General features: G+C 35.3%; 1 protein-coding gene across 5 annotated transcripts in view; it reads left to right on the forward strand.

The window, feature by feature from the left end:
- PLEKHA5 (pleckstrin homology domain containing A5) overlaps nucleotides 1-21018 on the forward strand; it is a 241684-nt gene that overhangs the window by 193354 nt on the left and 27312 nt on the right. For all 5 annotated transcript variants that reach the window (XM_068559798.1, XM_068559796.1, XM_068559801.1 and 2 more), the window contains 3 exons: nucleotides 13242-13304; nucleotides 14495-14575; nucleotides 14709-14858. In XM_068559798.1, coding sequence (XP_068415899.1) covers nucleotides 13242-13304; nucleotides 14495-14575; nucleotides 14709-14858 — 294 coding nt within the window. The remainder of the gene's footprint in view (nucleotides 1-13241; nucleotides 13305-14494; nucleotides 14576-14708; nucleotides 14859-21018) is intronic.

The following is a 21018-nucleotide window of genomic DNA, read 5'->3' on the forward strand; positions in this document are numbered from 1 at the left end:
TTGAGCTTTTTTAATATTTTCAGTTGCCTGTGGATGCCAGGAATAAAGATGGTAGCATCAGATAATACATTACTTAAAGTTAAAGGAGCAATTGTTTAAAAAAAAAAAACAGTCATTAATCAAGGAAAACAGATTTAAGCCACTGAAGTAAACACCAGATCTATAAAATGTATCCCGTAGCCAAAAGGATTTTAATTTTTTAAAAAATTCTTGAGACTCGTAGGTGAAAAAGGATGAAACTCACGGTAAATAAATTATATATGTAAATTATTTGGAAAGACATTAGCCTAGACCTTAAAAGTTTACTTCAAAATATACCACAGGTATATACCTCAAAATGGTGGCTTAAAAAATTCAGCAATTTAAATAAGTTTGTGTGTAGAGATTACCCTCCTTTTGTTCTGCTGGATTTAGGGGTATTTTCATATTTCTCAATAAATGGACCTTATTCCTGAAGCCAGTACTTACAGCATCAGTCAGTCTAGAAATGCTCTTTTTTTTTTTCCTTCTTTTCTTTTAAGGAAATGTCAGATACATTTGACTTCTGTGTTAGTGTCGCAATTTGTTTTTTCTTTTTCTTTCTTTGTTTTTAATCCGTCTTTCTCCCTTGAAGAAAAAGAGGATATGTTGTATGGTCCAGCTACATCATTTAAAGTACCATTGATTTTTCTGAATACATATAATAGTAATACTTTCCCAAAGTTTTACCTTTAGAAACCATATATAGCATAGAAGAGCTTGTTCTGATTGCTTTAAAATTGCCAAAGAAATAGACCTCCATACTTTGCCCCATCGGCTATAAAGAGACTTATTTACATTCTTCTATTTAAAAAGTCACTTCAGATTTTCCTGCTTCCTGTTAAACAATGCCTGGTTTCTATAGGTAGTCATACCCTTCAATCTCAGGTTCTCGGACTTTCAGAAGTGCCTGGAGTGAGAGTGGAAGGCATTTACATTGTCATTATCCAAATGGCCTGTTTACAAAGGCCCCTGCATTCCTCAGCTTCACCCTGGGCATGTCAAATTCTTCAGCCTTTTATTTTTGCCACACATCTTAAAAGTTTATTGATCTAGACACAGGAGGACATTCTTGAGAGATGGATTCTTCAGTGATGAGGCTATCAGGGTTTTTGGCTATTGTTAAGACAGATTCCCAACTTAAAAATTCTTTTTCTAAGATGTCTTTAAGAACTCAGGAAAAATCCATTTTCCATTTAAATGGAAAATGACAGCACAGAAATGGGTTATCAGTGAAGGACAAAAGCTCTGTAGGGTGGATAGAAATCATCCAGACTTCTTGCCCCCGCCCCCAAAAGAGGGAGGAAGCTCAGACTCGCAGAATTCAGACTCGAGGAATCTCGTTTACTAGACAGAGCTTGAGCAGATGTTTTCCCTTACGGGAATGAGATCCAAATCTAGGGGGAAATTATACTTAACTTTACTGGCCTAGAATTTCTAGACTTACAATCCAGTATAATAGCCACTAGCCATATGTGGCTACTTAAGTTAGTTACACTTTTATAAAAATAAGATTCATTTTCTCCGTCACACTGGCCACATTTCAGGGGCTGAGGAGTCATTGGTGTGGCATGTTGGACGACACTAATGGAGAACATTTCCATCATCATAGGAAGTTCTATTGGACAGTGCTATTCTAGATGAATCATTATGTAAACTTTTCAAAGAGCAGTTAAGGGACTTCCCTGGCGGTCCAGTGGTTAGGACTCTGCGCTTCCACTGCAGGAGGCTCGGGTTTGATCCCTGGTCGGGGAACTAGGATCCCGCATGCCGCGCGGCCAAACAAATAAATGGCAATTAAGCCACTACTTAACCACTTCTTATACCTAAAGGACGGTTGGGAAATTAATCTTCCCAAGGATAAATTATATGAATGATTGTCCTGGCTTTGCTCACTGCTAGTCTTTCTCCTTCCCGCCCCTCCCCCTAAAAATTATTCTGGAGCATTTATCTCATGACTTACAATATCCTGTTCCTTCTGCATTCCTAGCTGGTCCAATTTCTGTAGAGATAGAGACCTTGAAACGGATATTAGAAGTTGCTAGGATAATAGAACAACTGGCAACTGGAAATTGGATTCGTAATGATACCCCGGCCCCCCACCCTGTGATTCTGCTGAGTCCACTAATATTATTAATAAGGAGATTCAGTTGCTTTTTTAAAGGGGTTAAGTCTCTTAATGCTGTATTTCATACAAAGACAAGACTATTTTAGTCTACATGCAATATAGAAAGACAAAAACAAAGTACAATTCTCAAGGCTGTCTGCCCCCCAGCCCCCAGTGAGAATTGCCAGAGCCCACTCAACCCTGCCTGTTTTGAAAACTCCACAGGTGATTTATTTTTTCTCCTCAGTCAGGTTTGAGAACTACTGAGATAAATAATGACAAGGAACGCCAAAGAAAGAAGAGATGTCTGGGGTGTTTTTGAAACATAAAACACTATCTTAGTGCTTTCTAACCTTTTTCCTATATGGCCCACATAGAAAAGTGACAGTAGATGTGCTCACCTTGACAGAAACTTGAGGCCGTGCTGTTGGGAGCATGTTAGGCCCTCCGAGGACTGAGGTGGTCCCCAACTCCAGACACCTGGAACCCTTTCCCAGCCCGCAGGTGTCAGTTGGGAAGTTCCTACCAAGATCCTACCAACTGTGGTGCAGTTGCATAGAATTGTGTTGAATAAGTTTTTTGGTGATGGGTTTTTAAATCAAGATATTTCTAACAGTAACATCAAAGGATGCTCTGTATTCATACTAGCCCAACGTACCTCAAACCTCAGAAAGAGGCTAGAGTTAAGTATCTCATTTTCTAGGTGGTTTTTGTAAACATTTGGACTTACAAATTTCAAGTAAAAATATGTGTTTTTGTTGTAAACAGAAATATATTGGCATTGCCTAAGTGTATTTCCAAGATATTTCCACTTAGGTTTTCTTATTTATTGCTGAAGTTAATTATGAAAATAGTGTCATCCCCAATTCATACATTCTCACTTTTATTATTATAAAATAGTGGACCTTTTATAATAGCTTTATAATTTAGCAATTAATTGGAAACTAAACCTGTATTACCGTTTAGTTCAAAGAAGGAATAAAAGCAGGAAGCAAAGCATTTAACTCATTTTCAAGTAAATTATTAAACATCCCCCAAGTACTAATTAGTCTTTCTCTTGCTCTGATTCCTTAAAACAAAAATACGTTAGCTATTAGCAGCGGTGCCTTAATGCTGCCTAGGATTCTTATAGTATTCAAACCAGAAGAGAATTGCTGGATAGTCCTTTTTTTTTTAAGAACTTGAGCATGAAATTCTAAGGTGCTCATAGAGCATTACGTATTTGGCGGGGGGGAGGGGGGAGTCATATTTTACTGCTTTAATTCAAAAGCTGTTGTATAAAGTTTACGTAGCAAAAGCCAGATAGAATGTGCTGTTTCAGTGTAAATTACAGAGATGATCAGTTTCTAAGTTTTAAAATACAGATATTTCATGAAACAAATGAACCTGTCTACGAAACAAACAGACTCACAGACATAGAGAACAGACTTGTGATTGCCAAGGGGGAGGAGGGTGGGAGAGGGATGGATTGGGAGTTTAGGGTTAGCAGATGCAAACTCTTATATATAGGATGGATAAGCAACAAGGTCCTACTGTACAGCACAGGCAACTATATTCAATATCCTGTGATAAACCATAATGGAATAGAACATAAAAAGAATGTATATGTATAACTGAATCACTTTGCTAAACAGCAGAAACTAACACAACATTGCAAATCAACTATACTTCAATAAGATAGCTAGCTAGCTAGCTAGAGATATTTCAGAGGTGATTTAGTGAAAGAAATCACTAGCCTATTTCTAGGATCTATTTGGAGAGAAAGCAGGTCTAGTATTTCCAATTCAGTAAATCTGGAAAGAGTCAAATTTCAGGCAGATCATTGAAATTGTTTAATGCGGACCGAACTCCCATTGTGTGGGATCCTGAGTACTGTATTTAGCTGGCCTCAGCTGTTGCATGCCACGTGCAAGGAGAGTGCCACCACATACAGGACCACTCCCCTGTGCAGATTTTTCTTACAAGCCCAGTCATCCTAACAGCCCTTGGTCAGGTGAGTGTGGTGCCCAGAGGAATTCTGAAATAGTTCTGCTGCTTCTGTCTGCAGATAGACTTATCCCATCTCTCCAACTTGAGTAAAATGAGATTCCCAAGGAGTATGTAAGCTGAAGAACATTCACTGTTATCAAATTACATTTGACTTACTTCAACACCTTGAGAAAGAACATTGTAGTTACTTCTGCCAAAAGGAATCTTTAGACCAGCCTGTCATCTTCATGTTTTAATGGTATTGTCTACATCAGAGATTTTCAAGTTGCGCATTATAATTATCTGGGAATCAGGGTCTCTGTTCTTTTCAAGTTCCTCAAGTGATTCTGGGTTAAGGACCACTGGTTGAAATAAGCTTGAACTTTGATTTCTGAAGTAGCCAGTAATAAAAAGGAAAAAAGATATTAATAAGATAGTCATAGGTATTTACAAATGCATTGGGGCAGCTTACTTTTTTTAGTTAGTTAACATTTCTTCAGTCAATTTCTGATGTGGATAAAGACTCATACGGCAGAATAAAGGTTGTGAGAACAGTTCTCTAGGTCAGGGCCTCGCTGCACTAAAGGACTCCAACAGCTTTGAACATGACACAAACACATGTGCTAAAATTTTTTCTTAGCCTCTTTGTGTCACCAAGGGGTGTTTGCCAGAGAATATAGTTGTTTCATTAATCTAGTTTATTTGGTATTTATATATTTTTATCCTTGACTCTCTAATAACATTTTTTTTTTAATTAGAAAAGCAGTATCTATTCAGTGGAGAAAATTTGAGAAATGTAGAGAAGTATAGAGAAAGAAAAAAATATTGATCCGGTCCCACAATTTAAAATAATTACTGCTGACATTTTTCATTTCTTTGCTGTACTAAGTTGTCACTTTCCAAAGATGCCTTCTGATTTTAATATTCTAGGATTTGATATATACCTTTGAAATTTTTCATAATGAAAAACAGTCAATTCCAGAAGTGATCTCTGAGACACTCTGTACACTTTAAATGTTATTTTTTGTTAGACAGAGAAAGACAGATACTCCATGTTATCACTTATATGTGGAATCTAAAAAATAAAACAAACGAATGAATATAACAAAACAGAAACAGTCTCATGGATGTAGAGAACAAACTAGTGGCCACCAGTGGGAAGACAGGAGTGGGGAGGGGCAAGATAGAGGTAGGGGGTTAAGAGGTACAAACTACTATGTATAAAGTAAATAACCTACATGGATATATTGTACAGCATAAGGAATATAGCTAATATTTTATAATAACTTTAAATCGGGTAAAATCTATAAAAATACTGAATCACCATTGCACACCTGAAAATAATATAATACTGTAAACTAACTATACTTCAATTTTTAAAATTTAATCTTTTTTTTAATGTTATTTTTACTCTTAGTATTCTTTTAGTTTTTCTGTTCCTAAGTCAGTGTCTTCTTGCAAGATCCTTCTCAGTGACTTAATATTTAATGATCTTTGACAGGTAAATTAAACAGTCATTTTTAAATCACAAACGTGGCTTCCCTCTATAACATACATATTTACCCTCTCAAAGTATTCCACTAAATAAATCAGGCTTGATTACCCTTCTGCAGAAATCATACTGTCTCTTCTCCCTTTATAAATACATTTCAAGTAAATTCCTCAGGCCTAGAGGCTGAACACTAGTCATTGACCTGTACCACCAGATCAATCATTGATCTGCTCCACTTAAAGGTGGGAGCCGCCATATTAGCAGACCTAATAGCCCTTTGACAGTGGCCTCTTTGTAATGCCAGATTTCCGAGACTCCAAGGCAGTTTCAGTTTGACCTTGAGTGACTTTTACATTTGGATACTCTCTGACCTGCATTATTTCTTAAATATTCATATGCTCCTGACCTTCTTTCAAACCCCAGCCCCTCTACTGCCTCCCCCCAACCCCCCAACCTCTGAGTCAAGTACTCTTCTGTCTAATTTTCATGGCATGCTATTGAAAAGTAGCAAGTATAGATGAGATTGCTTTGAAAATCAAAATTAAATAATACTAAAAATGAAGAGAGACTTAAGCTACCTATATTATACAAAGTATGTATCAATGCAGTCAAATGATTGAGCCAAAACCAAAGGCAGTTACACTGTTCCAAGATCAACATTTGGCTAAGATAAAACAACCAGCGTTCCTTTAAAACATAAACTGTAAAATATAAAGAGGTCTTAAATTTCTGTAATAAACGTTTTTTTTCTGCTAAAGAAAAATTTATATCTATAGTTGTCTCTTTATGTTACTTTCCAACACTGTAAAATTTTTTCCTGTACTGCATATCAACATAGTTCTTACCTGTGTGCATGAATGAGATGTCACCTATAAATGCCTTGGTCCCTTATTGGATAACATTGGGGAAAAAAAGAAGTTTGAGTTGAACCGATGAGTAGATTTAACTGATGTATAGAAGTTTGAGTTTAACTAATAAGTAAATGTGTAGATTTAAAAACAAATTACTTACCTTGAATAAAACTTTTTAAAAGTAGATTAAACCAGTCACAGGAGGTTTCTTATTTAACAACCAAAACAGGTATTATTGACATGAAACATTGGTAACTAGACTGAAAATAAAATTGTCTAGGTATACAGTTTTCAAGATTTAATTTTTATTTATGCATTTAATCTTAATATTAGTAAATTTTTGTTGCAGATTTAGCTAAATCAGTAAAGTAGCATTTGTTAACCATGATGGAAATGCTTATATTCTATAATATGGGGGATGAAAATTATATAAACTAAGTGTTATAAATTGCAATTATAAACAGACTCGTCTGCTTATAAATGGTACAAACTTTGTTGGCCTTTTACCATGTATATATATAAAATTGTCTTTTGAATGCTTTAATTCTTGAGTCCAGAGCCTGCTAAAATAAATATTTTTCTAGAGGCAGTAATTAAGTACAATATAGCTGGAAATGTGAAACATGGTTTCAGCGTTTTAAGGAGCTAGGGAGATTCACTGAGTCTTTGCTGAATAAATTTTAGTTTGCATGTCTTTGAAATCATTCTACATACAGTGCTATACTTTGAGAAAATCCAAAATAGAGTATATATAAATGTCTATCAAGATTAATAAAATGTGTGATTGTCTAAGTGACAGGATATATTATTTGTAGAGAACTAAAATTTTTCTCAATAACCTTATAAAGAACTGAATATCATTTTAAGCTTTTTTTTTTTAACTATATAAGTAATTGATTAAGTCATGCCATTTTTTTCCTTTTAAGTTTATAGGTTGTCGCCCTTTAGTTTATTCCTTGAATCTTGATGCTCTTATTATCTATTCTAGTATATATAGGAATATTCATTAATTGACAATATTGGTTATGTTTATAAAGTAAAACCTTTATTGCAATTAGTAAGCTTTTTTATAACCTTGGAAGTATTTTACAGCATTTAATACTTGTTTGAAATGGTTTATATTAAGTTGATTCTATGCAACCTTGGGATAATATGTAAACAACTGCGCTATTACGAAGATATTAAAGTAGAGGCTATATTTACAGTGTCGTCTTTCAAATCTAGCTATGCTGTAAACTGATGTTTGCTGTATGCTCCTCCTGATTTGAAATAGATGAAAGAAAATGAACCTATTATCACCATGGTTCACACAATGATTGAGAACTCGGCGCTAAGACCCCAACTGTACCAGCAAGTAAGGTCTTGGACAGTGAATGATACTGCTTTATCATCTGCAAAATCCCTCAGTGACAGTTTTGGTTTATCCTCAGAGTTACTCATAACATTAGTCTTTTTCTTATTCCATTTTTTTGTTTCTGTCTTTTTGGAAAAAACGCAATTCATCCATGCTTTTCAAGATGCTGCTGTTCTTAGCATGGCTTTGCTGAACATTTTGCTGTTGAATATTAAGTGTGCCGTTTTCCTGAAGTTTTTGTGCAGAGTATTTGATTGATATGTACTTGGAGGTCTGCAGTACACTGGCAAAATTTTTACTAACTTGCCATTAATTTTGATTCACTCTAAAAGCATAACTGATTTTTAGGGAAAACTTTAAAAAAAATTTTTTTTCCTTTCAGGGGCCGCCTCCCTACCCCACCCCACCCCAATGTTTTAGGAATAGATTATATTTGTATGGGAGTTATTTAAAGGTTGTTTCTGTACTGTGGTATGGTAAAAACTAAAGATAGCCATTTCTTACCATACTGGGAGTATCTTCTCCCTGTATTCTTTTCCCTCTTATGTAGTAGTCATCATGATCATCATATCTTACCGCATTCTTTTCCCTAACTCAAAATATGTGCCATGGAGTTGGCTGGCTTTAATTTAGGACCTTGGTAATCTGCAGATCTGCAAAAGAAGTCATGTTATACATTCCTATCCAGTTTTTTTGTATTTCATGGTCTAAATGTTCTTAGCTGTGTGTTTCACAACATCAGCTTCTTCCACTTCAACCCCCTCAAATTACTGTGGCCTACGACCTGTTACAATATTTTAAAAATCATACAGAGGGAGAAAATTAACTAACATGAAAAATGAATATATATTTTGATTAAAATATGTATAAAAGCACCTGGTAAAAAGAAGCACCTTGAGCTCGCACTGTCTTTAAAGGCCTCTGGTTTGCATTGGGCTCCTTGAGGGTCTGCATCATGGGCCTTGTAAACTGGGAGACTGAAACAGTTGGTGGATGGGTGGCTTATTTCTGAGCATAGTTTTTAATTAGCAATAAGGAGATAAAGTACTAAATATTTAAAGTTAAACAGCCTTTCTTTTCAAAAGAGAATGGAATCTTACCACTCTTATTAAAGTCACTAGATTTTAGAACTTTGACACTTCATTCTAAAAAGCCACACTGACAACCTTAGCACTTGTTCTGGAATTGATACCTTTTTCAGTGTCTGCAGCTGTCAGCTTATAATTTTATATGATGCCGATTGATGTGAGATCAAAGGCCTTCTGTTTTAATAGGTTATGGTTTCATTTTTCACATTTTGTATATTTCCAGTAAGAATGAGAGCTGGGATTTTCTGTTCCATTTGGTTTGGTTTTTCTTTTTTTGTATTGATCGGTAATCAAGGTTGATGGTGCAGAAGTCATTGCTGATTGAAATCACTCAGTTGCACTAAAAGTTCTTACTGGAGTCTGTCAAAAATATGGAGGTATCTGAGACTGGTCTTATATAGCATCAGTAACCTTGAATACCGAAAGAGTAATAGATTCATATAAATATATTTCCTCATATTGATACTTGAAAGAAAAAAACCTGATATTGTATAGAACAGGAAGATCTGAATGTGTAACAGCAGCAGCCATGCCTGGGTTTGACATGGGCAGCCAGGTAATCGATATTGACTGTCAGTGCTATCAAATCTAGGGAGTTTTTAGATGATACTTTTCTTTAATCAGCCAGTAGTAAAGTACTTAATTATGGCAGAGTATCATTGGTAGATAAAAGTGACAGATGTATTTCTTAAACTCTGTTAATATAAAATTCTATAAATTGAAATTACATCTTTTTTTTTCTCCAGATTTCCATTATCATGTTACTATTCAAAGAAAATCTTTGTGAAAGTTTATATTGTACACCTGATGGTTTGCTTTTCTGACATTGCATTGCAATGCTGTGTTAATAGGTTCCTGAAATTTAGCTGAAAATAAAGTGGCAATATAGTGTTTTATGACCAGTTTTTCTGAATCATAGCCATTCAGGTTTTCTCTCAGGAGAACCTCTGTGTTTGCATCTTCCTAGAAGAAGGAGGACACCTGAGGAATTACCTAGGCAGTAATTTTTTTTTCTTTTCTTAAAAAATTTTTTGGCTGTACCACACAGCATACAGGATCTAGTTCCCCGACTAGGGATCGAACCCACACCGTACAGTGGAAGCATGGAGTCTTAACCGCTGGACCACCAGGGAAGTCCCAGTAATTTTCTTAAAATTAGTCAAAAAAAAGGATCTAAAACTGAATCAAAACAAATGCTAAGTGAGCTTCAAGTTGAAAAGCTCCTCTGCGTTTATTAATCATTCTACCACCTTTCACGAGTACAATTTTGTACCAGAATTTTTGTAACATACTTAATATCAGTGAAATTAATCACATGATAAATAATTGCTTTAAAGGTTACAGACTAATTGGCAAATACATACAGTCCAACAAGCATTTTTGAGTTTTCATAGAAATTAAAGTCTAATTTTATCAAATATTTCCCCAAAAGTCTTTTTTTTGTGTTTTGTATATATATTCATATGCTTTTAAAATATATATACACATATATATATTTCACATACTTAAAAAGGGATACTGTAGAAAGTTGAATTTTAATTGGCAAAAGTGATTTTGTTTTAACTTAATGCCAAACCAGTTTTAAAAAGATTATAAGATACCTTACTATGAAAAAGTTCTGACTTTCTAAATATTATATAATACATATCCTTATATAGTCAGTAAAGTCTGTATAATACGCTTCTCAGATTGAAGCTTGAGCACTGCTCAAGCTTATATAATTACCACGTAGCCCCCTTTCACTTACTTTTCTAGTGTTGCTGAGGTACCTCAAACAAAGGTATTCAAACTCGGAGCTTTTTTGCTAAAGATGAGTTTGAAAAATGCTAAAAAGTATTGCCATGAAACATTATTTCATGCAGAACTTGAGCTAATCAGAATATTCATGAAATTACATTTTTATTATTAGTAGAATTTTCATATTGAGGACAAAATAGTAAACTTCAATTCTAGATGGAAATTTTTTTAATAAATTATATTCAGGAATTCCCTGGCAGTCCAGTGGTTAGGACTCTGCGCTTTCAGTGCCATGGCCCGGGTTCAGTCGCTGGTCGGGGAACTAAGATCCCGCAAGCCATGCGGCATGGCCAAAAAATAAAATTTTTTTAAAAATAAATAAATTATATTCATCTTTTCTTAAGAAAAACCTCAGTAATTATTATCAGTAATGGGAAATAGGCCATGCTTAAAAGTTAATTATTTAAAGAATAATCTTGTTTTCTTATGCTTTCCTTCTGACAGGCAAAAGAAATGTATTCAATATAGTGGAAGGTTGATTATTTTAAGATTTTTATTAGTTGATATTTAATTATCTTTATTGACTAAGTTGATAAAAGGTTTAAATAAATTTTCATTGGTACCAAAAATACAGGTACAACAAAATAAATCTAATTTATATGTGTAATATTTTTTCTGTGGCTTTAAGGAGATACCACTCTAAAATTATAAGTACACAGTACACATCTTTCTTTTTTATAATATGCCAACTGATATGAAAATGAATATGCAGTAAGATTCCCTAAATAAAAATATTATACCATTACCCTAAATATTTCTTACAAATTACTAAGTTTCCATTTTAAAATGCTTGTCTTTTGACCCTGGGATATAGGGTACAAAGCATATTTTAATCTAGATATAGCACTAGCCACTAGTTATGTTCAAATTATGCATTCCATGGTTTAGTAAAGCTGTTTGGCGTTTAACTTTAAATATTAAATAAGCAAAGTATATGTAGACATTTAGTAGCTAAGGCTTTATATCTTTTATTTCTTAAAAATGAGAAATACTAACTTTAGCATTATCTCACATTTTTTATTCTGGATCTAAGCATTTTAAAACTTATTTTTCATTACTTCCTTTTTTCAAGTGGAAGTATAAATTATTTTCTTGGATCTGGGTGCTTTAATTTAGAATGACAATTGACACTTCTCAAGACATATTCAGTGGTCTTTATTTTAAAATAGTGCACAAATATTCTGACTTTTGTCATTAAATTCATTTTTCATGTGATGTTCACTTCTATGAAAGTTTTGTGGCTTAATAATCACTGTGTATACCCCTAAGTAGTCACAGAATCATTTGCATGAGTTACGTGAAAGCAGTGTCTTGAAGTGAAATATGGAAATCCAGGATTTATTATTGTATGTTTGGAATGCTTACATTTTTAATCTCCTGATTCCCACATTCCTAGATCCACTTAAAGTTATCTACTGTTTAAATTATGCCTCTTGAGATGTAAATGTCAAGCAGTTTTTTACAGACAGGTCGTATATAGTTGTAACTTTTACATTCTTGTGCATTTGTATATGTATATACAAAATTTAATTTTCCAATCTAGAATGTAGTTGGGATACATTACTCCTATCCCCACTTTGAGAAAAAGTGTACCATTTAGTAAACATGCAGTGAGCCCCAATTACATTTTCCTACTATGTTTTTGTTACTGTCTAGCAGTCAATATAAAGTTAAAAGACAAGAGAGATAGTGCAGTTTTGCCTGCAGAGGCGCTATGATGTGACCTGGGGTATAACTGACTGGGATGGCTTTTGAAATCTTGGTAAGCACCATCAGAAATGAGGATTTGCCTGACCAAAAGATATTTGGAAGAAGCTGAAAAAAGGATGTTTAAATACACTGAATAATAATTCACTACAATATAATGAAGCACATGGTGTCAGCAAACACTTACCAACTTTTTATGCAATTTGACTGTCCATAGTTTATAATGTAGGCTTTCAGTTTTAAGAGATTTTTGAGTGCTTTACCTCTTTTCGATTAAACCCATCCTTTTCCTCCATTATCTTTTAGTTCTTAAGACAGAGGAACAAGATAAGTCTATATTGTGTATGTGTGTTTATATATTATGTATATGTATACAACGTGTTATAGGTTTTGTTAATAAAACTGTACTAAGATGTGTTGGCATCTGAGTGTACACATACACAGTTGTGTGATTATGTGTATACCGTGAAGGTATGGTTTTGACTGTTGAAATATGCCTGATTCAAAATTTGATTCAACTCAGTTGCTACGATTGTATTTGTCAATTTTTCATTAAAATAATGTGTGTCTCGCAAATGGAAAATGTAAGGTGCTGTATAATTTTGTTTGGCCAGCTTATTATTTTGTTTGACAAGCCTAAGTTAACATCATTCTTATGTATCTTGCATATTGTATCGCTGTTAAATAATTTTCTATTTTTGTAATGATCTGTGTTTGAATTAAACTTCTAAAAGGATAAGAATCATTAAAAACCCATTTTTGTTACTGTTGTATAAATCTAAAATATTAACTATAAGCTAATTAAATGTGTATTTTTAAAATTATTTTTAAAGTTGCTCTATTACATTTTCCCTTATAGCTGTCACAGGATGAATGTAGAGGCACATTGTACAAATACAGACCTGAAGAAGTAGATATTGATGTACGTATTAGCATGCGATATATTATCAATGCTCTGTCATATTCTCTGGCAAAACACTGGAACTAAGCATGACAAAAAATTTCCTCTTCCTCTCCTGCCGTCCAAAATGACATCAAATAAGTAACATTTTCTTCTTTTGCGCCAATTAAATCCTCACTTCCTGATTTATTCCCTGCCCACCCCATGCCCATAGTTAGCAGTTGACCATAATTTAGAATCACTTAAATGAAAGCAAAGACTATTTCTGATATAAAATTATGCAGGATTGGAGACAAAGTAAAATTGTCATCTAGAGAAAGTATTGGCCTCTAGAAATTCTGTCACTGCATCCTTTGTTATTGTTCTTAATCATATTTTACATCACTGACGTCCCTATTTATATCTCATTCTTCCCTCCTTTCCCCTGGTTTTATTCCACTGAATTGTACCTCCTTCTCATTTCAATTGTATTCCATCTGATGTAGCTTGAGTTGTGTTGTCTAACAAAGATAAGGTGGTTACTTTAGTAGATAAATGGCAGAGAAAGTGGAATTTCAAATTTCTTGCTGTCTTATCATTATGCAGTAACGTTTGGGACATAGTTACAGTTTGTCCAGGGTTTTTATTTTCAGACATGCAGTGAACTGGTTTATTGCGGGATTGAAATTTTATTAAAGTACCCGCTCATATTTTTATAATTTAAAAAATTGGGGTATTACCAAGAATTCAAAACATTAAAACTATTGAAAGTGATTTTTCTCCATTAGTAGTGTTTTTATTTGTATTGTAGTTAGAAGCGATTTTTCTGAAGAACGTAAGAACATAATTTTAAAAATATAAAAACAGAATCCAGTCTGCGTTTTAATTAAGGACTGCATAAGTTACTTAACCTATCCAGCAGTTTGTAGAGAAGATATCTCAACCACATTAAAATGGTTCATTAAAGTCATATGAGACTGCCTGATTACTAAGAATCTTTTGAATTATGTAGGTTAAATAATATCGTTGAAAATGCTTTTTTACTCTATATGCATTTTTAAGCATTCTATCTTTATAAGCTATATTTTAGTTTTTATTTTACTGATTGAAATAAAGACTGACCTAATTAGCTATTCCATGGCTGTTTTAAATGTGTTTTTTTATTATGCCTAAATCCAATTACAGGGAAAATTAAAAATTGCTAACAAAAGACGTCTTCTCTTGTAACCTAGGTCAAGTTAAGCCGATTATGTGAGCAAGATAAAGTGGTACATGCTCTGGAAGAGAAACTTCAGCAACTCCACAAGGAGAAAGTAGGACAATTATGTTTATTATATACAATTGATGTTACTTTATATCATTATTATCAGGACACTGATAACTAAAGTAAAAAAGAATTAATTTGATGATGCAGAATATTAAGTGTAATCATTTTTATTATAATAGTACACGCTTGAGCAAGCTTTGCTGTCAGCCAGCCAAGAGATAGAAATGAATGCAGATAACCCAGCAGCCATTCAGACCGTGGTGTTACAGAGGGACGATTTACAAAATGGACTGCTTAGCACGTGTCGAGAACTCTCTCGAGCCACTGCTGTAAGTAGCAGATTTTCTGTCCTAGTAAGAGTCACTGGAATGTTATGTAGTTCTTTTTTTTTTTTTTTTCTTTTTTCCTATTTATTTATATCTCTATTTAATTGGGCTTTCTCTAGGATTTTTCTTTATTATAACAAAAATTTAATTTGTTATTATTAGTTAATAATAACAAAAACAAAGGGTGGTCTTTTTGTTTTTTTAATTAGTGGGGCTTTTGTTCTTTGTGAAGAAGTTTTACAGAGAAGATAAATACACCTGGTTATATATTATGAAAATGAAAAGTTCTTAAAAATGTTAAAATTTATTGTGTTAAGAAAATAAATGTTTTATTATAATAGTTTTTGGAAGGTAGTAATTGGATTCATTTAACCACCCATTTCAATTACAGGCTCCTGTGAAATGCTTTTAAGACGCTGTCAGCATTACCATTTTATTGCTGCAGTGTGATCTAAGTTTAGATGATAGTTTTGAGTGAGAAATATAATTAGCAGAATCTTTTAACCCATAGTCGAGTTACTTAATAAAGAGTCTCTTGGGATTACCAAATCTAAAAGTCTTACTTAGAGTATATAAATTGAGTGTTTTATGAGTTTAAACAGTCTACTTTAGATCCTATGATGTCATCATTTCTAAAGACAGTAAGAGCACCTGCCCAAGCAGCCCTTTGAAAGGGGAAAAACCACCTGTTATAGAAAACTGCTAACACACCCTTGTCTATACCTTCAGTGGGCTGTTTAGGGGGCAGCTACCTTTTAAGAAAGTCCACAGACAGTATAGCTTAACTAAGAGAGGTCTTTCCAAGCTGTGAAGCTACCAGAATCTCAACATGGCTTCAATTCTAAACACTAAATTCACATTCCAAACATGAACTGTTTTTAAAGGAATATACCATGGTTTTATATAAATCAGAACTTGGTTTTTGTGCCTCTTAAGTACCTTATATTAAATATACTTATTCTTTTTTTAAAAAATACTATTATTGGGACTTCCCTGTTGGCACAGTGGTTAAGAATTCGCCTGCCAATGCAGGGGACACGGATTCTATCCCTGGTCCGGGAAGATCCCACATGCCAGGGAGCAACTAATCCCGTGTACCACAACTACTGAGCCTGCACGCTGCAGCTACTGTACTAAAGCCTGTGCGCCTAGAGCCCGTGCTCTGCAACAAGAGAAGCCACCGCAATGAGAAGCCCGCGCTCCGCAATGAAGAGTAGCCCCCGCTCACCACAACTAAAGCCCACACACAGCAACAAAGACCCAACGCAGCCCCCCCCCTCAAAAAAAAATGTGATGAATGATTGAACTGAATGACTTACCCAACATTACAAAGCAAATAAATGCAATGCCCAGAGGTCAAATGCAGGTCTTCTAACCATAGTCCTGAAGACTTAGATCTACGTGGCTTTTTATAATATCATCATAAAGAAACTATATGAACCTAAAATGTTGTCTGCAAGCGAGAAGTCATTTAGTTCATCAGTGATGGGTAAGATTTGGAAGAAAGAGGAAGTCCACACAGGACAAAACACTCTGAACCATAGCCCAGAGATGGGAATGTGCAGGATATGTTTGGAGAAGCAAAAAATAGAACTGACTGGCTGACTGAAATAGAGGATGCTGATTATGAGATAAGAAAGGGGAAGAGGGGTTAAGCTGTCAGTTCCAAGCTAATGAAAAGCTCAGTATCCCTGTGACAACCTGAGTCAAATCAAAATTAAGTTAGAAACTATTTCATGATGTCATGTCTGTTATGGAAAGTTCTAGGGATGTACAATGTTCCATTAAACTGTTACTTCTTCCCTTACCAAATAGGTTTCATAACTTAAATCTGATCCATAGGCTTAGAATTTGCTCCATCCCAAGGTAACTCCAGTCCTGATGGAAGTTTTATCAGAATATGTTCAAAGAAATTAATCATGTTTGAGTATCTCATTCTCTGGTTCTTATCCCATATGATCACTTTCCTGGGGTATTTTTCTTTGCCTTCAGCATTATTCAGTGGTCATTACAAACCCTCAATATGTTCTTCTAAGACATGTTTTAATGCATAGAATACAAAGTATGTTATTTGTGCCTTTATGTAAACATACTCATTTTTGTAGCTTAAGGCTATAATTGATGCGTTTATAACAACATACTGGACATATGGTTGGCACTCAATGGACGTTGATTAGACGTAAATTTGAACTACATTTATGCCAGCAGAATCCCAAAGGATTCCTCTGATTCTTTCACAGTTGATTTGGGGCATTGGTTCAATTCCAAGCCTTGAGTTATAAAAGATACAACATATGAGGTATAACATTAAGGCCTCCGTAGATCAAAGCTTTGATTCTGAGAACATCTTCTCCTCACCTGGTCGGCCACTAAGGTATTAAAACTAGGACTAACACAAGGTAAACATGTAAAGCAGTGTTCCCTTTGTGTTTGATTTAATTCTTTTTTTTTAATTAAGTAATTTATTTTATTTTTGGCTGTGTTGGGTCTTTGTTGCTGCACCAGGCTTTCTCTAGTTGTGGCGAGTGGGGGCTACTCTTCGTTGTGGTGTGCAGGCTTCTCATTGTGGTGGCTTCTCTTGTTGCAGAGCACGGGCTCTAGGCGCGCGGGCTCAGTAGCTGTGGCTCACGGGCTCTAGAGCGCAGCCTCAGTAGTTGTGGAGCACGGGCTTAGTTGCTCCACGGCATGTGGGATCTTCCCGGACCAGAGATTGAACCCGTGTCCCCTGCACTGGCAGGCGGATTCTTAACCACTGCGACACCAGGGAAGTCCTTGATTTAATTCTTGATGCAGCATCTCCTCTCCCTAAGCCCCACCCACCAGACACACACATGCACGCACGCACACATGCTTTAAGCATATAATGACTTTGTGTGCTCTCCTGGCCTTTACTTCTTTTTTTCTTTCTTTCGTTTTAATTTTTTAAATTTTATTCTACTTCTTTTTAACCTAAGCCTGATAAGTGAGAAAAATTTTTATAGCAGTCAGTTATACCTTGAAAGTTTTCAATGTGTCGCTGTCTTTGCTTAGGTTTTCTTCTGAAAGCAGAGCCTGGGATGAGGACCTGGGCTCAGAAAGTTTGTTTGGGAGCGATTACAGGAAGCAGAAGTGAGGGAGGGAGTGTGGAAAATGAGACAGGGAGGGAGAAAAGCCAGTAGAGGTTTCACTTCTGAGTTGGTCGCCACTGTGGGCGACCCTCAGGGGACCGTCTGAGGAAATGAGCTGAATGTTTCCGAATTTTCCGCGGAGAGGCGGAGAGGCCAGGGTATCTATCACTCCTTGGTCGGAGTTGCCCCAGGGTCCTTAATTCACCCACATTTCCAAACCGCCTTAGCTAATTGACCACGAACACTGGCACACGTGGAGCTGAACCACAGTTTCTTGAAATCAGGTGGGCAGAGGGCATAAACATCTGCTACAGTCACCTCTCTTGGGGAGTTTACATTAGGCCTTATCTCTAACTGTAAGAGAAATATCCTCATGCTTTATCCACTTAACAGGTGCTGCTTTTATTCTTTCCAACAATTCAAGGAGCCAGGTAAAGCAGACGCTATGCACATATCTTAGATGAGAATGTGGGGCTCATCCAATAAAATATATTTGTATTTCTATATTTTGTACATGTATTGTCCGGTTTGGTCCTTAAGCAAATGCTGTGCAAAATAGATGTAATTATTATCTCCATTTTATTTTCATTTTTATTACCTCCACTGCACAGATGAAGAAGAAACTCAGGTTCATAGAGGTTAAATGACTTGCCCAAGTGACATAGCCAATATGAAAAAGTCAACACCTAAATCAAGGACTTTTTTAATTCTAGGGCTTGTATACTTTCTATTCCACTTCACTGTCTGTGTGGTCATTAATTTGTACTTTCTGAAACTTGGAATCAAATCTAGATTCTCTTACTCAAAAATCTAAAATTGGGATTTCATAGTTCAGTCCTGGGTTTTGGCACCAAAATAATTAATTAGTTAATTAATTAATTAAAATTGGACTTTCAGATATCAGAAAACAAGTATAAAGGCCCCCAGTCATCCCGAATGGCTGGTAGATGGCGTATGCATTTATCTACTGCAGAATAGGACCAATATATGAAATAATAGTAAATACTGTGAATATTTCTGGAGCAGTTTATTGAGTGCCAGATTCCATTATAAGTGCTTTTACATGTACTTAAGCCACATAATAACCCTTTGACAAGGGTACTATTATTACTATGTTAAAAATGGAAAACTGAAGCACAGAGAGATTGCCCAGGGTTACATAGTGAATAAGCATTATGTATAGACTGCCATTAAACTTATTTATGTTTTAAACCGGCTTCTGCATGGGAGGGCCATGAGTAAATGGAGATTTTAGACTAGAATGGATAAACTTAAAGGGGCAAGGGAGGAGGGCAAATGAACCTCCCTGAGGAGAAGCTTGCACATTAAATGTTTTCATATTCTCATTCTCAGCGTAACAAAGAGCTACTGAGAATTATGGTGACAGCAAAGTGTGATTTTTTTTTAACAGAAGATCTGTTGACATCTATGAATTGTCATGAGTATGCTTTGAAAGATTTCAAGATAGTTTTTAAATACCCTGGTCATTTCATGATCACAATACTGCATTCCCAGAAATAGAGACAGTCAGGTGTGATACACCTCCTGATGTGCTGCAGTGGAAAGTACCCAGCAATACTTGTGAGGTTTGGAAAATCAAATGTGAATCTCAGCAAGCCTCAATATCCAACTAGGAGTTTATAGGAAATACAGGAAACAGAAGAGCAAACTAAGCAATACCACAGGAATTCAATTAACAAAATCTAGCGTCGGAGAAATTCTACAGAACAAGTGACCCATTCTCTTCAACAAATAAGTAGCAAGGGAATAAAGAAGGGGGGGTGTAGGGAAATCGTTATAGTTAAAAATATTTTTTAAGAAATTCCCTGGCAAAAAAAAAGAAATTCCCTGGCAATCCAGTGGTTAGGACTTGGCACTCTCACTGCTGGGGCCCCAGGTTCTAACCCAGGTCGGGGAACTAAGATCCCACAAACCTCGCGGTGCCACCACAAAAACATATATGTATATATATTTTAATATTTTTTAAAAGAATACATATTAATGATTTAAATAAGTAAGAATTTGCCTGTTATTTTTTTTTTCATTTTCATTTCTTTTCTTTAGCAATGCATACTGAAGTATTTATAAATGAAATGATATGATGGCTGGTGTTTGCTTTAACATAATCTCACAGGGATAGAAAATGGATGCCGTAGATGAAACCAAATTGGCCATGTGTTGATAACTATTGAATTTGGGTGCTAGTGGGCTACTTTTGTTTATATTTGGAAATTGCCATTGTGTATGTCTGAGAAAGGTTAAAAGAAAATTCACAAAAATGCTAACAAAAGGGTAGCATAATAATCGGTCTTTTTTTTTCATCTTATCCTGTATTCTAATTTTTCTACTTTTTTTAAAATAAATTTATTTATTTTATTTTTGGCTGCGTTGGGTCTTTGTTGCTGCGCACGGGCTTTCTCTAGTTGTGGCGAGTGGCGGCTACTCTTTGTTGGGGTGTATGGGTTTCTCATTGCAGTGGTTTCTCTTGTTGAGGAGCATGGGTTCTAGGTGCACGGGCTTCAGTAGTTGTGGCGCATGGGCTCAGTAGTTGTGGCTTGCGGGCTCTAGAGCGCTGGCTCAGTAGTTGTGGCGCACGGGCTTAGTTGCTCTGCGGCATGTGGGATCTTCCCAGACCAGGGCTCAAACCCGTGTCCGCTGCATTGGCAGGAGGATTCTTAACCACTGCGCCACCAGGGAAGCCCTTTCTACTTTTATAATTATAAAAATTTATTATATCTTCAATTTGTACAGTAAAAAGTAACGACTTTCTTTGAGATGGAATATTGTTTTGTTTCAAAGAGAAGATTAGAAGAGAAACTAAATATATGAGTTAAAGATTATAATTAGGCAATGAGTTAAAGATTATAAGTAGCCAAAACAGATGACTATAATTGTTATCGTAAACTAGAAATTTAAAATAAAGGTAGCTCTGTAACCATGCCTGATTTAGTTGAGCCTCACTTTATACCGTTTGAATGTGGTCCCTTGCAACATCTTTTTTGGTTTAAAAAAGCCAATATTGGGGAATTCCCTTGGGGTCCAGTGGTTAGGACTCC

This window comes from Eschrichtius robustus, chromosome 13 (assembly GCF_028021215.1).
Source record: "Eschrichtius robustus isolate mEscRob2 chromosome 13, mEscRob2.pri, whole genome shotgun sequence".
NCBI classification, from domain to species: Eukaryota; Metazoa; Chordata; class Mammalia; order Artiodactyla; family Eschrichtiidae; genus Eschrichtius; species Eschrichtius robustus.